This window comes from Schistocerca serialis, chromosome 7, assembly GCF_023864345.2.
Source record: "Schistocerca serialis cubense isolate TAMUIC-IGC-003099 chromosome 7, iqSchSeri2.2, whole genome shotgun sequence".
Classification (NCBI taxonomy): domain Eukaryota; kingdom Metazoa; phylum Arthropoda; class Insecta; order Orthoptera; family Acrididae; genus Schistocerca; species Schistocerca serialis.
The window spans coordinates 266,239,916-266,259,638 of NC_064644.1; the positions used below are offsets into that span (position 1 = coordinate 266,239,916).

The following is a 19,723-nucleotide window of genomic DNA, read 5'->3' on the forward strand; positions in this document are numbered from 1 at the left end:
TTTCTATTATTTGATTTTTGTTAATGATAGTTGTGTTGGTCTGCTATATATTTTCCAACATAAAAAGTTTCCTTTACACTTAAAGTTAATTACCGTATTTACTCGAACCTAAGCCACACTTTTTTTCTGGTTTTTGTAATCCAAAAAACTGCCTGCGGCTTAGAATCGAGTGCAAAGTAAGTGGAAGTCCTGAAAAATGTTGGTAGGTGCCGCCACAACTAACTTCTGCCGTCGAATATATGTAGCGGTACACAGGGATGCTTTGCAGGCACAAAGATAAATACTGGCACTAAAACCTTTGCCTTAGCAAATAAATTAAAGAGAAGGTAGAAGAATGTAAACATTATGCCGGGTATTCTTTCGTGTTTGTTGCTATCTCATTTAAATCCTGTCTGCCTAATAAACTACGAAACTAGAGTGAGACAACAGCAAACGCGGAAGAATATACATATCGTGTCATGTTTATATTTGTATTATTCTTATGCCGAATAGTGATACAGTCAGAAATGAAGCACGGCAACTGACTAGATTTTTAAATCTAAAATGCCCCTAATTTCTGTGCAGAATGTAATGTACTAAAGAGGCGTCTGCAAAGATTTTCAAACAGAGAAAAATGTTCGCTAAACTCTCGTTCAGAACATCTTCTATCATACGCAGTCTATGATTTGGTTCTTGTTGCCATTATCAAAGAAAGCAGCAGTGTAAGTAACAACAGATAGCAGTCTATTGCTTTTGTTTCGCTTATGAGAAAATTCCTCTCTTTTTTATATTGTAAGTGACGGTAGCGCGCAGAAAAGCGAGCCATGCCGCGAGCGGCTACAGGTCGTAAACACTCATTATCAGAATGCGACAAACAATGCATGACACAGTACAATAATGCATTTTCAGCTTAGAGTGACGTAAACATCTATAACAAAGAGTATGACACTTATCAGATCAAAGCAAAATACGCGATCGATTCAAACCAGACGAAGCACTTGAAAAGGGAAGGGTACCCGTATAAATACGGAGGGAGCGCCTGACACATAGCAATGGCTATTTGGTAAATCTTAACTGTTAAGCTTACGACTCGAACCAAACTACTGTAGCTGTATCTTCATCCTTTCGACCTAAATTGTGTCTCATGCTACAGTGGACCAACTTTGCTTCGATTTGGAGGTGCGGTCTAAAACTTTTCTCTACCCTTGAATTTCGAGTCTCAAATTTCAGGTGCTGCTTAGATTCGGGACCATTTTTTTTTTTCCGTGATGCGTGATGTCGAGTCTCATTTTTCAGGTGCGGCTTAGATTCGAGTAAATACGGTGATGTTTTCAAGTGAACTATACATGCCTTTGACCTAAATTGTAGATGATTCCCACCATGTCTTTTTCATTTTCAAAATTTTTTGATTATATTTTTTCCAGTATATTAGGACATGTTTTTAGAAAACCGATCTGAAAATTGTCATTATAGACCAAAACTGGTAGTCTGATGACATAAAAATTTGTCACCATAGATGTGAAGTAAAGGAGATTTATTCTATTTTTGGGTCACTGTTCAATTCGCGACCATGTTGCAGCTTTTGATATTTTATTTTGCCTATACAGCTTTTGGAATTTTGTTAGAAGAATTTGTAAGTCTAGAATTAACTGCGAAGACATTTGTAACCTTTTTGTCTTGCTTTTTAAATTTCTGTATCACTAGGCAGGTGGGAAGTCGAACCTCCTGTAAAAGATGGTTTGAAAGGAGACTTGGGATTGGTACTGAAAAGTAAAGCAAAGCACGCAGCAATTTCAGCGCGGCTGGATAAGCCATTTAGCTTTGTAGATAAGCCACTCATTGTTCAGTACGAAGTAGTCCTGCAGGAAGGACAAGAATGCGGTGGTGCGTATCTCAAGCTGCTTTCAGCAGGAAAGGCCACTGCCGATTTGCGCCAATTCCACGATAAAACGCCGTACACCATTATGTTTGGGCCAGACAAGTGTGGTAATGATCATAAGGTGTGTGTCTACGCATACTGTCTCATTTGTTATTGTACTGTTATTTCTGTGTTAAATATTTTATGAGGCCTAACATTGTGTTTCTCATGCAGTTACACTTTATCTTCCGACACAAAAATCCAGTTAATGGAACTTTATCAGAAAAGCATTGCAAGAAACCTAAAGAACGCCTGGAAGAGCCTTTCAAAGACAAACAGCCCCATCTCTACACCCTAGTGGTACGGCCTGACAATTCGTTTACCATTAGCTTAGACAACAAGGTAAGTTGTATCATTTTATAATTTGTGAGACTGAAGAATATACAACAGCAACTAAAGTTAATTTCGTATTGATTTTGCTTGATAGGCACATTTAATTCCCATGAACTCACGTACTCAGCTACATCCCATTATTATGACCACATCTGCAGCATGTAACTTATCACTAGGAACACGAAAAAAATGCTTTATTGTATGACCAGGTATGCTCCTAATTTGTTCACCAATTTGTGTGTGTGGATTTGCCCCACCCCCCAGTAATAGTATTATTTTTTGATGGCTTACTTTTAAAGTCTCATATGAACTTTTTATTTTTATCTTGTTTTACTGTTTTACAGTGTTATGATGAAAATGAAATACATACATCTCTGTTACTTTGTATTTATTGATGTTAACTACCACATTTATTTACATTATTGAAAAAGAGCAACGTTTATATTAAATCTATTAAATATAATCAGTTAAAGACAAAAAACACTACAATGATACACTTGAAAGTTTTTCATTAAAAAGCATTGTGATAACTTCAAACTTCACTTTCGATACGTTATGCTGCCGATTTGTCACCACATCTTCAAGCACAGACTGCAAACCACTGTGAAGTGGATGGCGAAAGGTACTTCACATGTGCCACTTATTAGGGTTTTTTCTCATTCCATTTGTGTATGGAGTATGAGAAGAATGACCTGATCTTATCTGTAGGTGCTTAAGGGATTGATACATAGTCATAGAATATTCATAGATTCATCACTTAAAGTTGGTTGTTGAAACATTTCAAGTAGCCTTTCATGGTTTAATTGGCCCAAGTATCACCTGATAGTTCAGTTTGATATGGTACAGAATTGTTTGCAGTTACCCTGTATACGAACATAGAAGACAATCTGTCTTTAGTAAAACAATGTAAATTTGGTAATGTTCACATTTTCTGCTAATGAGAAATGTTGCTTTTTGACTATATAATGAGAATAATCATTGCTCCTGAGGCCTCACATTCCAAGTATACGGAAGATGCTTTATCGTGTTGTTGTTAATATAATCAGTCATCTGAGTAGGCGCGCTCTCGATTTACGATTTTGCAAAGCTAAAGTGCCATATTTGGTTGTTTTTGTGTTTGTACTGCTGCATTACGATGCATACTTTAAAGATCTCTCGAAAACCTTCAGTGTTTATTAGAATTAGGGTATTTTCAAATGACGCCACATTTGTAGCATTGGTTTATAATGCTGGAAGTGATGCGTTATATTGAGGTTACACATTGTAATGGATCTGGGAGATGTGTTCTTTTCTACCGGATTTGTCGATACCAAATTGTAAATGTTTTCTTACATTTTTGTCAGAATTTTTTTTATTGTAATTTGCCTTATTATATGTTAATTTACTTAAATTTTTGAGAGTGAAAGCATATTGATTACTATTAGTAAATGTGTCGAAGAATAGCAAAGAGACTGATTACAAGTGGAAGCTTGTGTGTTGTGTAAAATGTCTTTGACGCTGGAGTCGTCTTTGACTATAGTCAGTCGGCAGTTAACTTTTGGTGTGTGTTGACGGTAGAAGAATGTGCAGGTCGCCGTCATAAATAATTTTGAATTATGTTACTATTTTTTTTATATAAACTTTAAGAAGAAACTACATTTGAAGAAATGGCATTTGAAGCACCAAAAATGAGGCAAACACATTGAACCAGGTCATTTCTGCAGCCGACAAAGATACATTGTGGAATCATACTTCCACTAGACAACCGAAGCCAAGACCAATACCGCCTTGTAAACATCCACAATGGATAAAAGTCTTCTTGTAAACATCTAACGGAAAAGGTACTGCCAAGAAATATGCCAAATTAAATAAAAATAGTGAGCATATTTCAACTTTGTGTCTCAGCCGGGATACCATATTTCAACTGGTGTCTCAGCCGGGATACTATATTTCAACTGGGGATTGTAGCCGGGATATTGTGTTCACGAGATCTTCAACAGTGCTACGAGGAAGAAAATTTTTGTGTGTTAATACCAGTTTTTTCAGAATGTGTGTTACAGTATTTGTGTTCATCAGGAAGTAAAAGTTTTGGAGAAGTAATGTTTCGGCAAAAAATGTAGTTCATGACAGAAGAAGTAATTTCAAGAATTTTGGTCAACAGTCACATGGATAGAAAACGTTGATTTGCAACAGTAGAAGAGTGTTCCAGATAAGTCACGAAACCCTCGTATTTTGTTAAAACAATATTTTTATCTTGTTTTGTATTGTTGTGTATACATTTTTTTTCTTCACAATGACTTATGAGATTTTCGAGAGTATTGTGCCTAAAGTAGAAAGTAGTAATTTAATAGACTTCGAAAATCAGGACAGGTCGAATGAAACAGAAAGAACTGATCAATTTGATTTAAAAAGTTTTCTTGTAAATTTCACGAAAGAAATTAGACAATCAGTTGACGACAATAAGACTTACTGGGATGAAAAAACTGATAACATTTTGTTGCAAGTCCAAGCAGTCAATACCCAAGTGGGTGATCTTTCGAACAGAGTTGGCAGTGTTGAGGAAAAAATTGAATCTGTGGAAGCAAAAGTAAATGAAATTGATGCTAAATTGAGCGATGAAATTAATACTGTAAAAAATGAGGTACTGACAGATAGGGAAAGAAATTTAATTGATTTTAATGAGATAAAAGGGGAAATTAAAAATTTGGATGAGAACACAAAAGTTTTAGTAAAAAATGTACAACAAGAAACTGACTATCGTTTGGTTACTCTAGAAAAAAAGTAGAGTGCAATGATTTAGAAAACAAAAAAAATCTGCCGGCCGTGGTGGTCTAGCGGTTCTAGGCGCGCAGTCCGGAACCGCGCAACTGCTACGGTCGCAGGTTCGAATCCTGCCTCGGGCATGGTTGTGTGTGATGTCCTTAGGTTAGTTAGGTTTAAGTAGTTCTAAGTTCTAGGGGACTGATGACCACAGATGTTAAGTCCCATAGTGCTCAGAGCCATTTGAACCATTTGAACAAAAAATCTGTCAAAGAACTTAGCGAAAAAAATTGAAAGTTTTGACATTGAATTTCAAAGCAAAAATCACAATGTCAACACATACAATCTTGTATCTTAATATTCCAGTGAAGCACTTTTCGGTAGATGGACCCTTACATCCCGTTGATTTTATACAGTATTGTAAGGATTGTTTTTTTACCTCACTCACCAGATGATATGAAAATTAAATTTGTGAAAAAATTCTTGGAAGGGGGAGCTTTGACTTGGGCAAACCAGATTGTAACTTTGGGGATGACCTTTTCAGAATATGAATCAAAATTTCTGGAAAATATTTGGGATGATGTTAAACAAACTAGAATCAAAAGTGAAGTTTTGAATGGGAGAAACTATAGAGAATCAGATGGGAACGTGAAACAATTTTGCAAAAGTGAACTTCAAAAACTTATTCATTTAACAAAACCTTTGGATGACTTGATCAAAATTGATACCTTAAAGAGAAGATTGCCATCAGCAATGCAGTTGAGTTTAGTTCATTGTCCTGATAGTAATGTAGAGCAGTTTCTCAATTATATTGAAAAGTTGGATAGGGTAACAACAAGAACACGTAGTGGGTTTACTCAGAAAGGTAATGATCAAAATTGGGGAAATGATAACTTTCAAAAAAGGGAACAAAACAATTATCATGGTGTCAGTCAAAATTCATGGGGATATAACAATTTTCAAAAGAAGGACCATAATTTTTATCCAAAACAAGAACAACATTTTCGCGGAAATAATCAACAAAATAGAGAACACTTTAGGGATCAAAATCACAGAAATTTTGCTAGAGATCAGTACAACAGAAACTACCAACAATCAGGTAATGTTTGGCATAGGAATGGGAATGGAAATGTTGATCAGAGACATTGTCAGAACCACAATCAGAAGTTCAAGCAGGAACAAGTTGTAATTCAGGAAATAAAAAACAAGTAGACACCCCCTTGAAGGTCCGCAAGGTTGAGGCAGAAGGTGAGCATGATGAAAGGACCAATGGATGTGACTATCATAAACCCAAACATGACAGTTCCAAACCTAAGCTATCACATGAGGTCATTAGTTGTTACTTATTGAAGAAATTTCAAGAGGAAAATAATGATGATATTGATAAAGATAAAATTTTCAGTACACAAGAACATACAGTAGGTAAAAGTAATTGTGATTCATTTAATTTGACAGAGTTTTACACGTGGGCAGAAAAGAACAACACTTTGTCAGATGATGTAATTCGTAGTAGTTCAGAGACATGTGTGAATGAAAGAGAGAATGCATGCTGTGAGAATGAAAATATTGGTGAAAGGGATCTGGTAACTTTAGAAAGGGGAAATTATATTTTGGGGAATAATTTGAATGTGTATGACCTGAATATGTGTAATGATAATGATGTTGATGATAAAGTTGATTATGATAGTAATGGTATTGATGATGATGTTGAGGAAAGGTATTTCATTAGTTTAAATAGGGAGTTGGGTATACATATGGTTTAAAATGGATTAGATAGTGAAAATGTTATAGAAATTCCCAGGGATGTTACCAGGATGAATAAGGCTCACAAGCTGGGTGTATGTGAAAGTGTGAATTTTGATGTTGTTGGTAAAGAATCTGACTACACTAATAATGATGACACATGTATAACTTCTAGCCTAAGTGAAACTTTTACAGATACTAATGACACACACACATTTCTTATGAATTTATGGCTGAACAGTGAAACTATTTCTTTTGACAAGAACTTTAGAAATATGCTTATTAATGTATGTGAAACTGTATGTCCTGAGTGGTGGAAAAAGATGAGATATTTTATTTTTGAAAAGTGAAGGATAAGTACTTCAATAGTATACAATGTGATTTGGATGAAAATTCTTGGCTATTTGAGATAATAGAGAGTACTAATGACAATTTTGTATCTTGGGCAAATTTTATAACTGTGACAAATAATACATGTAATGATACACCACATGATTCTGATAAGTATAGGTTTGGGGAAATTGAAAGTGATTTATTACATGAGGATACAGGTTCTGAGAAAAGTGATCAATTTTGCAGTCCTTATATAAAAGTTCAAATTGGTTCATGGATTGGTAATTGTTTAATTGATACAGGAAGTGAGATCTCAGGAATATCTGAAAGGTTAAGCAAGAAATTGAGAGTGGGGAAAGATTTTGTTGAAATGCCAGTTGTTGGGGTAAAGATAAAAGGTGCTACTGGGAAGAGCAGTAAATTGGTAAAAAGCCAGGCTTTAGTGACATTTTTAATTGAAGGCAAGTTGTTCACACATGGATGTTTTGTAATTCAGGAATTTAATGAGGATTTTCTTTTGGGTATGAATTGGATAGTAAAAGTAAATACAGCATTTGATTGGGTTGGAAGAAAACTTTTGAGGAAACTAGTGAAAGGGAATACATTCAGACAAATTTTGTGAACACACTTGGTGATCAGAGTAATGGAAATTTTGACAGTATCAATTTGCTAAAAGAAAATAGATTGGAGAATATTGAAACTCATAGATTTGATACTGATGAAGTTGAATTTGGGAATTTAGTAAATTTGAAAATTTATCTGGGGAGCAAAAACAACAGTTAGAAAATCTGCTGTGGGAATACAGTGATGTTTTCAGTGACATACCTGGTAGGGTAAAGGGTTATCAGTGTGAGCTTCAGGTGAAACCTCATGAACCATTTTTCATAAAACCATACAGTATTGCAATATCAAAAAGACCTGCTGTTGAGAAAGAGCTGAAAAAGATGGAAGGATGTAATATAATAGAAAGGAGTATCAGTGCATATAATGATCCTCTAGTAGTAGTTTCGAAAAAAGATGGTGGAGTAAGATTGGTTTTGGACTCTAGACACTTAAACAAAATTTTGTTCAGACAGACAGACCATCCTGAAAGTATTGATGAGTTACTCTATAAATTTACAGATATAAGATATATGTCAAGTTTGGATCTAACTTCGGGTTTTCATCAGGTACCCCTTTCGGTTAATTCTAGGAAATATACTGCTTTCTTGTACAATGGTAAGAGTTACCAATATTGTGTTGTGCCATTTGGGTTAAATTCTTCTGTTTCTGAATTTATAAGAGCTTTGGATCATGTACTGGGGCAAGAACCTGCGTCTAAACTGATAATTTATGTAGATGACATTTTGGTTACAGGGCAAAATTGGGGGGGAACATTTTTCGATTTTGAAGTCAGTTTGTGAAAAACTTAGAACAAGTGGGGATGACATTGAAATTGGAGAAATGTAAATTTGCAGTTTCTGAATTAAAATTTTTGGGTCATGTTGTCACAGACAAGGGAATTTTGGCAGATCCAGAAAAAATTAAAGCAATTTCAGAAATTCCTATTCCTAAGACTAAAAAACAATTAAAATCGTTCTTTGGGTTATGCGGTTATTACCGAAAACATATAAGTGGTCATAGTCTGAATGCACCATGTTTAAGTCTGTTACTTAAGAAAAACACTGTTTGGGTTTGGGATAAAAGTTGTCAGGAAGAGTTTGATAAAATTAAGCAAGAGTTGAGGAAGCAACACTTATTACATAGACCTGATTTTAATTTACCATTTTGTTTGAACACTGATAGCAGTAATTATGGGCTTGGAGCAGAGTTATTTCAAGAAAGAGTAGAGAATGGAGTTAAGATACATTGTACCATAGCATTTGCAAGCAGAATGTTGCTCAAGCATGAGAAAAGTCATAGAAAATCCACACCCTAATGCTTATCGTTTGGTATACCCTAAGTCAAAGAAATTATTTGGTCTCAGGAATGTTGTCTCTTTGAAACTATATAAACAGAAATCATAATTTCAAAAATTTAAATAACCTATTATCATCTAAAACAAAAGTCCTCCACTGGAATATGCTTGTTAGAACAAAACTACCTGTACAACCAAGTATGTATATTTGCATGTATAAATTAATAATTTGAAGTCACATGTTAATTGAAACTGATGAAAAAAAACTGTTGTAACAAAGAATGAGAGAAAGATTTATTTTTACTTTTTTACAAAAAAAAAATCTCCCTAGTGAGCATTTCTGAATTTTTCTAATTTTTGGAAGCTAAGTCTTCCCTGTGGGTGAAGGCATGCATGTGAGGACATGCATGCAAAGGTATAAGTTTCGAAAACAATTTTAGATAAAGCCTCATGATATATGAGCAATTTATTGTTGTTTATACTGATGTTGTGGGGAGCGAAAGTACTCTTCACAAGAATGTGACTTGTAGTAATATTGTAGTAGAGAGGCAAGTGTACATAAATAATTGCAAGAAATTTAGATAATACTGATGTATCTTTAGCTGTACTAAAAGAAGAAAATCATAAGCAAAAAAATAAAAAATAAAAAAACGCAAGTAAAAAAATTAAAAAAATTTAAAAAGAAAATCATAAGCAAAAAATATACAAAACAAAAAACATGAGTAAAAAAATAAAAAAAATTTTAAAAAGAAAATCATAAGCAAAAATATACAAAAAACATGAGTAAAAAAAATTTTTAAAAAATCAGAAGTAAAAAAAAATATACAAAGGCAAATATATAGAAAAAAAACACTACACTATATATGTCCAGTATCATTTTTACTGTACAATATGTAAGCATAATGAAATTAACATTAATATATAAAAAAAATTTAAATCTTATTCTAGGAAATGAGTTTTACCTTTCTATTATTTTCAATCTGTATGCTGTATGTTAGAATATTTCTCATGTATGTTTTATACCATGTATATTTGTCATGTCAAATAATTTCTTTACTTGAATTTTTTGTGTATGGGATTGATGGGAAAGAATCATTGCAACAACAGCCAGTAACAAATCCACAGATTCAAAGAGTCCAAATTTGGAATAGGTTATCAGACTGCATCATTAATGTACTAATTGTGTAATACAGATCCATTACTGAGAGTGGTCGGGATTTTGTTGTATATGTCCATAACAACAAAAGCCCTGGGGAGCAGTTGTAATGGATCTGGGAGATGTGTTATTTTCTACCGGATTTGTCCATACCAAATTGTAAATGTTTTCTTATATTTTTTGTCAGAATTTTTTTTATTATAATTTGCCTTATTATATGTTAATTTACTTATATTTTTGAGAGTGAAAGCATATTGATTACTATTAGTAAATGTGTCAAAGAATAGCAAAGAGACTGATTACAAGTGGAAGCTTGTGTGTTGTGTAAAATGTCTTTGACGCTGGAGTCGTCTTTGACTATAGTCAGTCGGCAGTTAACTTTCGGCGTGTGTTGACGGTAGAAGAATGTGCAGGTCGCCGTCATAAATAATCTTGAATTATGTTACTATTTTTTTATATAAACTTTAAGAAGAAACTACATTCGAAGAAATGGTATTTGAAGCACCAAAAATGAGGCAAACACATTGAACCAGGTCATTTCTGCAGCCGACAAAGATGCATTGTGGAATCATTCTTCCACTAGACAACTGAAGCCAAGACCAATACCGCCTTGTAAACATCTAGCGGAAAAGGTACTGCCAAGAAATATGCCAAATTAAAGTAAATAAAAATAGTGAGCATATTTCAACTTTGTGTCTCAGCCGGGATACCATATTTCAACTGGTGTCTCAGCCGGGATACCATGTTTCAACATGATCCTCCTGGATTGTAATGACAAAGAAAGTCAAGATCCAGTTTCAGTATTTAATAACTATCAGTTACTAATGTTATTAAACTGGTAGCATCCGATTGACATTTTTCACAGGAGCAAGGAAAATGTCAGCTTCCATGAAATTTGATTATATACACCAGTTTGCATAATGTCGTTAAAAACTGCTGATTTCGTGTTGGCGTTTACATGAAACTTTGTTGTTCTTACATGTCCTGTATGTGCTCTGGCTATGTTAAGCTTATAAGAAGACTGACTGCTGTTCATAGGCCTACAAATTTCACTTACAACTGTCATGAGTAGCTTATGTTGTTCGTATTAGTGAATATTTTTGTTAAAATCCTGTAACTATATTTTGCTCTGTTAGTATGTCTTGTGGGGTATTATAGGAAGTATTCATAAATTTAAAATTAGCTGTAAAGAAAATTTTCATCGACAGTGTATTACTGAGCATCTGGGAAATGAATCACTTGTCAAATATGATTTGAAGTAGGACTTAAAATTGGTATTGAAAACTAAAGCAAGCTATTCAGCAAATGCATGATAACTGAATAAGCTGTTTAGTTTTGTAGATAAGCCAATACAGGCAATATTTACAAAATACAGAAGTTTGTCAGTTGCCTTTATGTCATAGTACTGTGGTAAATAACAGTTTTAGAAACTATGAAGTTTCAGAGTGCCATGGTGCATGAAGACCAACTGGCATGCACCTGTGGAATAACTCAGCGTCCATATGAACCAGGTACCCTACGGGCTCATACATAATGGAAGGTGTCTGTAACGGCAATAAGAATGTTACATCCGTAGAAAAGACTCAAATTTACTGAATGTTACTGAGGAAGAACTGTTGGTGACTTACATTAGAAAGACTTCTGCAGGAGTCATACTGTTTTGCCTCATAAGACTTACAATTGGGTCGTGCCTGTTCAAGAACAAAACATATCACTGTGGCGCAGTGGTTAAGATCCTGAACCCACATTTTGGAAAAGTTCAACCCGTTTCCCCAATCTATTCACCTTAAGTTTTGTGTAGTTGCTCTGTTACATGAAGTAAACTCTGGAAAGTTTCTGATCTAACTTGATAGTACATTAAACCGTAAAACTAACCATCATCTGTCTTCCTTCCTGCCTTCCTTTCTTCAGAGAACGAAAACTGCAGTGAAATATTTGGAGAATATTTTCATAGCACTCGCTTGGGTTATTGAGTTACGTGTAAGACACTCATTACTTAGGAGTCCATTCTTGGAAATCACGTTAATATGCACATCGTTGTTGTCTTCTCTGCTGAAGATTAATTCTTCATAAATATAATGTGCTCTGACACACAGCTAGGGTGATCAGCATATAAGAAGGCAATAGCATCATTGAAACACCTGTCTCTAGCAACCCCCTTCTGGTTGCATATGACAATTTAGTTGATTTTCTTGTTAGTTTAGGTATGGTGTGGATATTTGTCCATTGTAGTGTTCATAATGGATGCCATAATGCAAACACAGGAAGAATTACATTAGGAAGTGTTACTGACAGTTTTCTGAGTATATAAATTTTTCTAGTGAGTTTCAGAAACTGAAGTAGTATCTCCATGCAGAGCCCCAGCACTTCCAGTTACCAGTGGAAAGTACAGCTGGAGTGTGTTGTTGAAATCCAATAATATGGAAAGGATAGATTGCTACTCATCACTTAGAGGAGACGTTGAATGGCAGACAGGCAGAATGAAAAGGAATGCTAGAAAGCTAGAAATATTTCAGGTTTTGGACAGAGTCCTTCTTCTGCAATAGACAACCACACACACATGGCCACTTATGTCACCAGATTCAAAGGATTGACTACAACTGCATCTGACATGAGCAGCAATTTAGCTGGGCTAGCTATTATGGGTAAGGACGAATTGTGGGGTGGGGTGGGGATTGGGTGGAATAGCTGGCTAGGGTTGGGGAAAGAATGTAGTGCTGCCAGGGCCAGATAGGGCTGCTAGGTGCAGCATCAGTTGACTGTGCTGGGGCAGGGCTGGGGTGAGAATATAGAAGGCAATAGGACTATGTAGAATGTAGGTGCATAGGCATGAGAGAAGGTGTGTTTGTAGTGTTGTAGTGGGAGTAGGAAAAGAGAGAGGCGTAGATGGAGGGCAGTAAATAGCTAAGGTTGAGGCCACAGGAGCTACAGGATTGAAGAGTGTTGTAGGGAGAGTTCCCATCTGTGAAATTCAGGAAAACTGGTGTTGATGGAAAAATTCAGATAGAACATTTTGTGAAGCAGTCAGCAAAGTGAAACACAGTCTGTTGGATGGAATGTTTAGCACATATGTGGTCCAGCTCTCTCTAGGCCCCAGTTTGATGATGGTCATTCATGTGAGCAGACAACTTGTTACTTGTCATGCCGGCATAGAAGGTGGTATTGTGGTCCCAGTGAAACTGATAGGTCAAATGGTGCTTTTGTACTCCATCCTATAGTGTGTTATTTGACAGAGACAGAGCACACTGATGACAGTGCAATATACTCCCATTCCCTGCTCCCCCCCCCCCCCCCCCCCCCTCTCTCTCTCTCTCTCTCTCTCTCTCTCTCTCTCTCTCTCTCTCTCTCTCTCTCTCTCTCTCAGCATCTTCGCTATATGGTGAGTGGCAACTTTCCTTCTTATAATATTGTTACGTTTCATCCTGGATTTTCCATTGTTTGATTTGTTTCATCACTTGGAAATTCTTTCATTAATTAGCCTTCCTTGAACTGAATTAGCATCACCTCGAGCCTCACAGACTTCAAAGGGATTTTTTCTTAAACGGTTGTCAAGCACTAATGTACAATTTACTCGTAGTATGGTTCGATGTGAGTACTCACCAAATGTTCATGTCATGAATTTGTTCTTGCTTTTCAACAGGTGATTAATGAAGGAAGTTTATTAGAGGACTTCACTCCTCCTGTTAATCCCCCAAATGAGATTGATGATCCAAATGATAAAAAACCTGACGACTGGGATGAGAAAGAGAAGATACCAGACCCAGATGCTCGAAAACCTGATGACTGGGATGAGAATGCACCTGCTATGATTGTTGATAGCAGTGCAACAAAACCAGAAGGGTGGCTAGAAGATGAACCAGAGATGATACCTGACCCAAATGCAGAGAAACCTGATGATTGGTAAATAATTTAGTGTACTTGTTGTTGTGTTCCCCTTAATGCTAGTGATAAAATAATTTCTTTGCAATCAGTAACTCTGCTTTTACCTCTAACAGTGCTTTGCAATGCCAACCTTCACTTTGGTTTTGATTCTGTGTTAAACAGTAGATTTCCCACGTGCCAGACAAGTCAGTTCAGAGCAAGGCAGAGCCATACCACCTCTAGTAGTATTATGCCTAATAAAGCAGTGTGATGTTGAAACTAGCATTTCATTTGAAGGTTACTGGACTTTAATTTTTGTGTATTAATGTTCCCTTTCCTTCTATTTTCATGCTTAATTCAGCTTTTAGCTTTTGGTACCTTCCACTTTACTAATTGCCAGTGATTATTTGCTTTGTGCTCTAGATGTTCCTTTGAGGAAATTTAACTTTAATTCATTAGTGAAATTTTTACTTTTCACAGCTTCATCTCCAGCACAAATTAATAATTTCTCCATCACACAAATATGGTTTCTTCTTTGTCTTATCGTTATTATTGTATACAGCATAGTACTGGAATAAAAAAAGCCACAACTACCATTATATGTACTTCTATCATATAGTAAGTTGACAGTGTAGGACAAAAGGGCAATTACCACAGTTGTTCATATATTTTAAAAAATACTAACAATGGAAACTCCAGGTTCGAATACCAACAACATTAGTAAAATGGTAGATTGCTCGTCACTGTAAAAAGGACACGTTGAATTGCAGACAGGCACAATGAATAGACTATTACACATTTAGCTTTGACCAAAGCCTTCTTCAGAAAATAAAAGATGCATACACATTAATACAAGCAAGCATTCTTCACACCTGCATGACCACCATCTCTGGCAGCTAGGACCAGGCTGCAGCTGTCACATTGAATGAAAGTAACAATGTGGAGGAAGGGGGAGGGTTAGGAGGATACGGATGGGGAGGGAGGGGGAGTGCTGTCTGGCAGAAAGTGCAGGGGCTACATGGAGGCATGACAGGCTTGCTAGGCACAGCTTCAAGAGGCAGGCAGGAAGGGGTGGGGGGAGGGGAAGTGGGGGGAGTGTTGACAGAGATCCCAAAATAGCAGTGAATTCTTATGGTATTGCATTCTTAATTGTTAAACAGTCCTGTGGTGAAGTACATGATCTTAATAATCACCAGTGAAAAAAATTCACCCATAATCAAATGAGGTGGCAATATGGGACAGTAAATGTCACTGCATTTGTAGGTCAGATGGATAGGAAATGTTAATAATGCCTACAAGCTGAATGATTTTAATCTTAAACTGAGAGTATAATTGTATCTTCTTTCCCATAAACAAAATAACTTTTTTGACATTGCCTGACGTATTTAATTCCTTGTCATTCAAAATGAGGGTAATTGATCTTGATGTGTGTGAGCTATGGCTACTATAACTTTTTATAATCTGTTTCCAATTTAATTCTGTTAAATGTGAATTATAGAATATGTAAAGCAATCCATTATACTACTGCGGTAGAGAGATCAAATTATATTCTTGGATTATCGAGTTAAATTCTTGAGTTGTGGAGTTGTATTTACCATACCTCCTTTTTCCTAGGGACACAGACATGGATGGAGATTGGGAGGCTCCATTAATTCCTAATCCTGTATGTGAGAAAGCTCCAGGTTGTGGGCCATGGAAACCACCTATGGTAGCTAATCCTGCATACAAAGGGAAATGGAGAGCACCTCTTATTGATAATCCAAATTATAAGGGCAAATGGAAACCTCGCCGCATTCCAAATCCTGACTTCTTTGAGGACAAGTCACCTTTCAAAATGACAACAATCGTAAGATTTTGCTTCTTCCTTATTACAGCATGAAGTTGGTTTAGTTATGAAGTAGCTAACACTTGTCTTATATTGTTGGATAATATTTCATGTTATTGAATATAAATGCTTTCACATATCCTTTTTTACAGTCAGCTGTGGGGTTTGAACTTTGGTCAATGTCAAACATGATTTTGTTTGATAATATCATTGTAACTGATGATCCTGCTGTTGCTGAGAGGTGGGCAGCTGAAACCTTTATACTGAAACGCAGAAAAATTGATAAGGATTCTGTAAGTTTGTGATGATTCTGTATGAAGTTGTTATTCTCTCTCTCTCTCTCTCTCTCTCTCTCTCTCTCTCTCTCTTAGTTTAACAGAATGGAATCATTTTTTCAACAGAGCAATACTAAAAACTTTTTTATTAAGGCAATTTTTAGTTTGTTTTATTTATATAATATTTTTCAAAACTGTATTACAGTAGTGAACTTTGTACCCTGGAAAACTGGAGGCTTTAAGACTAAGAAAGCAGTCAATTGATGGACATTGTTAACAGCCCACCATATTCATTTACATTTTTTCATGATCTAGATAGTGTGCCCTGTGATTACCAAGCTCCCACATCATGTCAATACTCGGGAGCTCTTGAATTGCAGTCAATCGATGGATATTGTTAACAGCCCAGCATATTCATTTACATTTTTTCATGATCTAGATGGTGTGCCCTATGATTACCAAGCTCCCACATCATGTCAATACTCAGGAGCTCTTGAATTGCCAACGGATTGTAATCTTGCATTAATGTCAGTTAATTGATAACACATTTGCAGTGTCATAGAGAATGGTATTATTTTAGGTTTCTCAGTTTTTGCAAGCACAACATTCTCCACATCCATTCATGTTCTATATATTTATTTATATGTACAATAAAGCTCCCTTTTTACACTTTCCAGTGGACTGACCCAAAAAAGTGCAAAATGCAGGAAAGTATAGGAAACCCAACAAGCTCTAGATTTTGTACTTATTGTTCTCTGGTTACGAAGAGTGCCAACTTTGGTCCTTTAACCAATATTGTGTTAAATTTTATTTACTGTGATTTAATAATGATTATCAATAATGAGTTTCGCATTTAGAACACGAATATCGTTTTAATGTGGTTTTGCTAAAGACTTTTGCTTCCATGTTTTATTTATGGTCGGAATGAAGAAAAAAATGCATGTTTATTTGTGTTAGCACTCAGTCCTTGTCTTCGTGATAATCACAAAGGCAGTGGCAGAGTGCTGGGTTTCCCTCTTCGTTCTGATTATTCCCAGAAGTGTAAATAAAACATGGAAAAAGTCTATTATGAAACCACGTTAGAGAGTTATTCGTGTTCTAATGTGAGACTTATAATTGATAATCATTATAAAACTACGGTAACTAAAACTTGTAACACAATGCTGGTTAAACCACTAAAATTGGCAGTCTTTGTAAACAGAAAACCATAGAGAAGAAGTCTACAGCTTGTTGCCGACAAGCAGGTAACTCGGTTTAGGGACATCCTGGATTAGAAAGAGGACAGAAATTATCATGTTACAGAGCATCTTGAGGAGGAATGTTTTCGTCAGGTCATATAAACTGAAGACCGCTCATATAGTACTAATTAATGTGTTTTATTTGGAGGTGACAATGATTTGTGGAAGCCCATTACAGGCACAGCTGTCTTTAAAGGTGGTGTTTATTTGTGTAGATGACTGTGAAATTAAATTAAAGCTGTTGTAATACAACACAATGAGTAGAACGGAAGTTGCTACTAGAGTCACTGTCATCACATTGTGATTATCATTAAGACAGTGATTCAGCACATACTCCCACCCTTCCAAACGCTCTGACCGAGCACTTGGTTAGCACACTGGACTTGCATTCAAGATGATGATGGTTAAACCTGCATCGGCCATCCTGATTTAGGGTTTCTGTGATTTCCCTAAACCGTTTCAGGCAAATGCCGGCTTGTTTCCTTTGAAAGCGCATGGTCAATTTCCTTCCCCATCCTTCCCTAATCCAAAGTGACCGATGACCTCACTGGTTGTCCGCTGCCCCGAACCAACCAAGCAACCATCCAAACACTGGGAACCTATTATACAGGTGGCCATGACTCAACATTCCGACAATGAAAATTTTGCTTACCGCACTATCCTTATGTTGCCTAACCAATAACTTTGTATGTAGTCTGCTTTTTGTGCCTCGTTCCAAAGCTGACTTTGAGCAGAAATATGATCTATGTTTAAAAATCAATTTTACAGGTTGTGATAACATCAAAGAAAATTCAAAGTGCGGAAAATGTTGTAATTTGGAATCATTATGGACAGGAAAGCATTGTATTGAGAGAACAAAACTTATGTTGGGACTGGCAAAAATGAATGTAAAAAAGCAGCAAAAATGCAAGAATGTAAAAATGGGGTTTTAACGTTTATCACCACCAGTCCATACAACTAATTAAGTTCTCGTGCCCCACAAATTGTGCACCCCTTGTGGTTAGGGATGGCAAAGGAAGTAACACTTTTGAATGAATGAACAGTGACAGATAACAGTATTTCAGTTGGAAAAACTTGTGTGTGTGTCTCAGACTTCTTTCTTCTTTTCTCCTCACATACATTCCTATAGTTAAGGCCTTAAGTTAACCTAGGTGCTGCATGATAACTGAGTACTGTTCTGAAGTGTGTGTAGAAGTTGGCTTTCTGAGGTCTGACAATAATCACATATTCCTACAATGGAAAATCCAGGTAGGGATATCAACAATGTAAGAAAAGATAGATTGCTACTTACTGTAAAGAAGACATGTCAAGTTGCAGAAAGGCACAATTAAGACACACATGGCTTTCAGCCTTTGTCAGTAAAACCACACACACACACACACACACACACACACACACACACACACACGACCGCCAACTCTAGCATCTTGGGCCGAAATGCATCACGTGCGATGCAAGCAGCAATGTGGTGGGGCTGGGGAAGAGGAAGGGAAAGGGATAGTGTACAGATGGGGAGAGAGACAAATGCTGTCTTGTGGAGTGTGCAGGGACTAGACTGGCAACAGACTCACCATATGGAAGTTTTGGGGCAGGGAGGTGGGGAAAGAAGGAACAAAAACAGAGAGAGGTGGGGAAAGATGGGGGGAATGCGTTGGCAGAGGACTGCAAATAAACAGGGTGGGAGACGAGAATGGGGAGGAGATGATAGAACAGAGCGGATGGAAACTGTTGGGTGCATTGTGTGGGGACAGTATGTTTCCGTAGGTTGAGGCCGGGATATTTATGGGAGTGGAGAATTTGTTGTAAGGATAACTCCCATCAGTGCAGTTCAGAAAAGCTGGTGGTGGACGGAAGGATCTAGATTGCTCGGGTAGTAAAGCAGCAATTGAAATCAAGTGTGTTGTGTTCAGATGCATGTTGTGCCACAGTGTGGTGTACTTTTCTTTTGGCCAAAGGTGGACAGCTGGTTGGTAGTCATACCAATATAAAAACCTGTGCAATGATTGCAGCAGAGCTGGTAAATGACATGGCTGCTTTCAAAGGTGGCTTGGATCCTGATGGAGTAGGATAAACCTGTGACAGGACTGGAGTAGGAACTGCAGGGTGGGTGAATTGGGCAGGTTTTGCACCTGGGTCTTCCACAGGGGTACAATTCTTGTGGCAAGGGGTTGGGATTGGGAGTGGCATAGGAATGGACTAGAATGTTGTCGAGGTTGGATGGGCGACAGAATACCACTTTAGGATGTGTGGGACGTATCTCAGGTAGGATGTCCCTCATTCCAGGACATGATTATAGGTAATCAAAGCCCTGGCAAAGGTCGAGATTATAGGTAATCAAAGCCCTGGCAAAGGGCATGATTATAGATAAACAAAGTTCTGGCAAAGGATGTGGTTTAGTTGTTCCAGTTCAGGGGTGCCACTAGGTG

The 19,723-nt window shown here is 36.6% G+C and overlaps 1 protein-coding gene across 5 annotated transcripts in view; it reads left to right on the forward strand.

Moving 5' to 3' along the window:
* Positions 1 to 19,723, forward strand: part of LOC126412082 (calnexin) — a 79,759-nt gene that overhangs the window by 32,937 nt on the left and 27,099 nt on the right. For all 5 annotated transcript variants that reach the window (XM_050081488.1, XM_050081485.1, XM_050081484.1 and 2 more), the window contains exons 4-8: positions 1,684 to 1,979; positions 2,072 to 2,239; positions 13,739 to 13,998; positions 15,574 to 15,805; positions 15,937 to 16,077. In XM_050081488.1, the coding sequence (XP_049937445.1) occupies positions 1,684 to 1,979; positions 2,072 to 2,239; positions 13,739 to 13,998; positions 15,574 to 15,805; positions 15,937 to 16,077 (1,097 nt within the window). The remainder of the gene's footprint in view (positions 1 to 1,683; positions 1,980 to 2,071; positions 2,240 to 13,738; positions 13,999 to 15,573; positions 15,806 to 15,936; positions 16,078 to 19,723) is intronic.